This window comes from Theropithecus gelada, chromosome 4 (assembly GCF_003255815.1).
Source record: "Theropithecus gelada isolate Dixy chromosome 4, Tgel_1.0, whole genome shotgun sequence".
Lineage (NCBI taxonomy): Eukaryota > Metazoa > Chordata > Mammalia > Primates > Cercopithecidae > Theropithecus > Theropithecus gelada.
Window position 1 is genome coordinate 135,407,909 of NC_037671.1, and position 6,000 is coordinate 135,413,908.

Sequence of the window (6,000 nt, forward strand, 5' to 3'; positions counted from 1 at the left end):
GCATTATATTTTGAAGACAACCAAACTAATCTTACTCTAGTAAAGAAGCTTTATTCATTCTAATTAACAAATTTCACTCAAAAAGGAAGTGTATTCGAATCAAGCACTTTATTAGAGGGGAAAAATATTCAAAAAATATAGAAGCAGGAATTATCTGGTTTTTGTTATAAGCCCATACTATTCAAATACAATTCAGAAGCAGAATTTTTAACTTCTCAAAAGTTCCCTAATAAGAGAAAGCTATTTTAACAACAACAACAAAAAAAAAACCCACTAAAATACATTTTTTAAAACCTAAAGTATATTACAAAGTTAGCATGAGGAGTATGGGAAAAACCCACCTCAGATTTATTAACAGTGTCCAAACAGGAAAACTGGATGTGCTTTCCCCAAATATATCTGATAAAATTCCCACAAGAACACTAGTATAACAGGTAGAGTGGATATTCCAAAACCAAAATATGTTAATTATAGTAACTCACATTCTATGATAAGCATTCAAGGACACCTGGTAATTAAAGGAATTATGAGAAACAACTGAGTACCTTGAGGCCTGTTCAAGTTATTACAAGAGAAAAAAAAACTCTGCAATAATAATCCTTTACACTTGGATAGTACTTTGCAATTTTCACGATACCTTATGACAAAACACTACAGAGTTGTTTGTTTTATGAAATTAGTGCATACGCACACAACCTACTTTGGTCCTAGAGTTCATATACCAACCACATCAAATTATAACAGCGCGCACAAAGATAAGCAGCACTTCAAATTTTACTAATGTCATTGTGGCTGATCATCAGTGTATTCAGAAATATTCCGTTACAATCCTCTTCCGTAGAGTTTGCCTCTCTTTAAAGTCTATGCTGGACAGGGTATCTTCCTGGGTCCCTAACCTTGGGGGAGGGTAATTCCTGCCAGGAAGCTGGTTCCACCGGCCCTGCTGTAGCTGCTGTCTGCCCTCCAGGACCAAGTAAGGATAGGCATTCTCAGTACTTTATTCAGCTCTTATCTTAAGAGGACAATCAGTAAAGGCTTCCCAAGGTGTTCCTACAGTTCTCCCCCAACTCCTAGGAAAACAAAGGTTCAGGCCCAGCTTTGTCACTCTGTATTCCCTTCTTGATAATCTAGGTACTCGATAAGCCCCAGCCCACAGTCATCGGGCAGAGGATGGAGTGAAGGACATAATACCCAAGATAGCCAAGGGGCTGCGAGGTAAAGGGTGGTTAGCGGAGAACTGAGCCAACTCTTAAGTTACCGCTTGCGAAACGCAGCTGGCCCATCAGGTCTCCTTCGAAGGGGGAAGGTACGCAATTCAGAATGTGAGAATGAGAAATCCGGGACGCCGGGCATACGACAGGGATGGGAGTACCGCATAGAGGGGCCAACGGGCCGGCCAGCCCCAGGGGGCGGAGATCGCGGCCGGGGGCGGCGGTGCCCAGCGGGTCAGAGCCGCCGGGCTGGCGAGGACCCCAGGCCGTGTTCGTCCGACGGGCTCCCCGGCGAGGTTTCAAACCGCCGCCCCCGCAAGGCGCTCAGCCGATTGGAAGTTCCACAACGACCGTCACTACACAGGGCCGGAGCGGCAATTCCGCGGCGGAGCTCTGCCTGCCCGCCGCGTTCCCCTGCCTGCCCGCCGCGTTCCCCCAAGAGACCAGACCCCAAAACTCCTCCTCCACCGCGGTCCCAACTCGAGTCCCGCCGCCGTCTCCGAGCACTCGGAGGGCGCCCCTCTGGGACGGGACCGACGCCTCGGACCGAGCTGCGCCGCGGGAGTTCGAGGGGCGCGACGGCGACCGCGCGGGGGAGGCGGGCGGAATGGGCGCCCCTCGGAGTCGGTGTCGGGACGCGACCCCGCGATCCCCTCCTCCTCGCCCCTCGGGCACGGCCCGACTGGGATCCGACCCACCCATCCCGCCAGGTCGCGGGCAGGGCGAGGACCCGAGAGAGCCTACTCCTCCCGCCCCTGCTCTTACCCATCTTTCCGCCTCGCCTTGTAGACGTGCCCGTAGGTGCCGCGTCCCACTTTGCACCCTTCGTACTCAAACAAATCCTCCACCCGCTCCCGCTCCGCCGCCAGCTTCGCCTTGAAATCATAATCCATTGTCTGCTTCCCCCATAGAGGCACGGGACGCGGGGGCCGCCGCCGCTCAGTCCCTCCTCCTCCTCCCCCCGCGACCGCCGCTCCACTTCTCCAACAGACGCCTCTCGGGCGCGCGCGCGCGCCGCCCGCCGCTCCGCGGTCCGCCTTCAGGAAGGGACTCCTCGGCGGCCGCAGCAACCACCTCCTCCACCTCTTCCTCCTCCTCCGCGGCGGCGGCGGCGGCTCCCACAGGCACCCCCAGTCCCGCCTCCCCTCTTCATTTCCTTGTTTTGGAACCTGGTGGGCCGCGCCGTGGCTTCCTCGAGCTCATTAACGAACTCACCGGCCCGCCCCATGGTCGCGGGGGCTCCTGGGAAATGTAGTCCCGAAGGCCTCAGCGGCCAGGGCGGTTTCGCCGGCCTAAGAAATACAGCTCCCAGGTTACCTCGGGCCGCCACAGCCTCGCCCCCGACAAAGCATGCGCGCCTGCGTACCAGGGCCGCCCCTCCCCCTCAGGTAGCGCGGGGCTCCCGGTTCCTGTGAAGGTGGAAAGCTAGAAGTTCCAGTGTGCTTTCTGCAGTTCTCGGGGAGGCACTGGAAAGAGGTGCCTTACTTTAGTGGGAAGGGGATACTCCAGTGTAACTAGCCTCACGCACAAAGCATGGAAAGCATTAAATCAGCACCTTGCTGAGGGGTTGGCTGCAGTAGCTTGGGAAGAGAGGGCTAGTGAGGACAGTTGTACCGCAGCTTGTTTGTTTTCTAGGGCAATGGGTCCGCCTATTGCCCCGCCCCCCGTCCCGCCGTTCATTGGCGGGGGCTGGAGAATGACGTCCTCGTTGGTGCGTGGGTATCCCCAGGCTTTGGCTTCTTTCCCGCTCTTGATTGGCGATTGGATGTGCTCGGTTCTTCCTGATAGGTTGATCTTTTTTCTTTACGATGCAAAAACCGTATTTCAAAAACTGAACCTTCAGCAGTTTCCTAGTGCCTGCTTTGGCCAGAGGAGAACATGCAACTTCTGAGCTCCGGCAGCCAATCATCATTTTCTTGGCGCTCTAGTCAGTTTTCTCTTAGCATATGCGGTTCGCATAACTAGGTTTGGCCATCTGTCTAAGAACAATTAAAAGTGCCTGGAGGAAGCCGCGTTTTAAAACTATCCTTTGGGTTGAATTTTAAAGGATTTTTTACGGTCTATGCATGATGGTGAGGTTCTCCTAGAATATTTAAGAAAGCCCCTTTAGTTAGGGTGAACGTTGATTGATTTCATTGTGTTGGGGCTCAGGACACACTACCACAAATTATAACTGAAGGAGTCCAGAATATGCCACCCCAAAATATGCCACTCTGGCATATTGATGTCTTTCAGCAAAAATAAGATCCAGCCAACACAGGAAAATGCTTCACTTATCCCACTACTGCCTAAAATAAAGGATAAAACTGTCCCTTTGTAAAGAGAAATGTACATTTCTAAAGGAAATTTTCATAATTAAAGGAATCTGTACCAGAAAGAGAGCTGCTCCTAGTCAACTAGTATGATGAGATACTTTTATCTGCATAAACGTCAACCTTTATTCATCTTACGTTTTCTCCTCTTATCCTCCCTTAACTTGTCTCCACCACCCCCCTGGAAGCCCCAAGCCCCACTTTTATTTTGAAGAGACTGGCCTTGCTGTGTTGCCCAGGCTGGCGTCCAACTCCTGGGCTCAAGGATCCTCCTGCTGCAGACTCCTGAGTAGCTGGGATTACAGGTTCGTGCCACCATGCCGGGCCCCCACTTCCTTTCTGAGGCCAGGATGTAATGTAAGTGTCAAATATCTGGCCCTTCTTTGAGTCTCATATTTTGTGGGACTCTTGTGCATACATACGTAATTAAAACTGTTTTTCTCCTGTTAACCTGACTGCTATCAATTTAGTTTATAGACCAGCTGAAGAACCTGGAAAGGTTTCCTCCCCTGTAATGGTGAGCCTAATGTCTCAAATGCTTGGGAATACACACTTAAACGTGATTGGTGCTAGGCTAGGACATAACACATTCATTAGGAGGACAAAGAAGAGAATTGTCAGTTCTACCCGAAGTGGTAGATAAGGAAAGTTAATAGTGAACTGCCTGCTAGGTTTTGAAAGAAGCTTCGAAAACTAGAGGGAGGCAGAATTATTTACTTTATTTACTACATTACCCACTCCTGGAAAACTTCCTCAGACCTTAAGGGTATCTTCAGGCCAGGTGCAGTGGCTCACGCCTGTAATCCCAGCACTTTGGGAGGCCGAGGCAGGTGGATCATGAGGTCAGGAGTTCGAGACCAGCCTAGCCAAGATAGTGAAACCCTGTCTCTGTTAAAAATGCAAAAATTAGCCAGGTGTGTTGGCATGCGCCTGTAGTCCCGGTTACTCGGGAGGCTGAGGCAGGAGAATCGCTTGAACCCAGGAGGCGAAAGTTGCAGTGAGCTGAGACCACGCCACTACACTCCAGCCTGGGTGACAGAGCAAGACCCTGTCTCAAAAAAAAAAAAAAGAATGGTATCTTTAATCAAGAAAAATATCAGTTGCTCTTGTTGCCATGCACTGTAATAACTGCTGGAGATAGCAGGAAAAAAAAAAAATTGGTCTTTTTCCATTGGGGAATTAAACCTACTGAAGAAACAATATGCAAGCAAATTAAAAATAAACTGTGGTTTAAAAGCGCACTGGTAGAATAGGTGGGGTTCTAAGTGAGTCAGGGTAGACTTCATGAAGTAGGTAGGTTTGAGGCAAATTTTTTTTTCACTCCAGCCCCGTCTGCTGAGTGAGAGCCAAAATTTAAAGCATGAGTAGGACTTTACATGAAGGACAAGTCGAAGAGCAAGAAACGAGGAATTATTTCAGGTAGTACAGCATGTACGTAAATCATGAGAGAACATCATATATTCTGAGAAATGCAACTAGTGTGAATATTACAGATTAAGACAGGAAAAAGCAATGGATAAGAAAATACTGGACAGATAAGCAGAGGTCAAATTATGGAAAGCTATGTTTCATTATTCTGTTGACCTAAAAGGAAAAAGCTGGGGCAAAATTAATATAAGTAGAGAGTTTATTTGAGCCAAACTTTAGAATTGCAACCCAGGAGTACAGATACAAGTTGCCTTGAATGTACACTCCAATCAGGAGCAGTTACAAATAGATTTTTAAAGGCAAAAAAGGGGGATAGGAAGTGGGCTCAAAGTTGTTTGTGAGGGATTCTCATTGGTTTACAGGAATAACATTGATTAATGATTGGCTATACATTGTTAAGATATAGGGTGTGGGTTATAGCATCTGGTGCAGCATTATTGGATTAATTTGTAGCTACTTGGGGCAATAGCAAGCAGTTTCAGGAGATGAATATGTAGCTCAAGGGGAAAGTACCACCTGATTCCAGTATCTTTTTTATTTATTTACTTATTTAGAGACAGAGTCTTGCTCTGTCACCCAGACTGGAATGCTGTGGCGCGATCTCGCCTCACTGCAGCCTGCGCCTCCTGGGTTCTAGTGAGTCTCCTCCCTCAGCCTCCCGAGTAGCTGGGATTACAGGCATGCGCCACCAAGCCCAGCTAATTGTATTTTTAGTAGAGACGGGATTTTGCAATGTTGGCCAGGCTGGTCTTGAACTCCTGGCATCAAGTGATCCGCCCACCTCGGCCTCCCAAAGTGTTGGGATTATAGGCGTGAGCCACCATACCGAGCCTAATTCCTGTATTATTTTAATGTCTCTCTGTGCCTTATAATTTAAAAGGCCTCACATTTCTCAAATGAAAGTTTTTTTCTTTTCTCAATTCTGTAGGCAATAGGAAGCTATTACAGACTTTTGAGCTAAGGAGAACTATAATCAGCCTGTGTATTAAACAAATTCTCTGACAAAAGTGTTCAGGTTCAGTTGGAGGAAAGTGAGACTAGCAAAGAAG

The 6,000-nt window shown here is 48.5% G+C and overlaps 1 protein-coding gene across 4 annotated transcripts in view; it reads right to left on the bottom strand.

Annotated features, from left to right (window-relative positions):
• Nucleotides 1-2,838, bottom strand: part of CDK19 (cyclin dependent kinase 19) — a 217,407-nt gene extending 214,569 nt beyond the window's left edge. For 2 of the 4 annotated variants that reach the window (XM_025383472.1, XM_025383471.1), the window contains exon 1: nucleotides 1,977-2,456. In XM_025383472.1, the coding sequence (XP_025239257.1) occupies nucleotides 1,977-2,104 (128 nt within the window). In that variant the 5' untranslated portion in view covers nucleotides 2,105-2,456. Of the gene's footprint in view, nucleotides 1-1,976; nucleotides 2,457-2,528; nucleotides 2,591-2,766 lie in introns of those variants that run through there. The other 2 variants (XM_025383475.1, XM_025383474.1) reach the window with 2 other exon arrangements.
• Nucleotides 2,839-6,000: the final 3,162 nt, after the last annotated feature.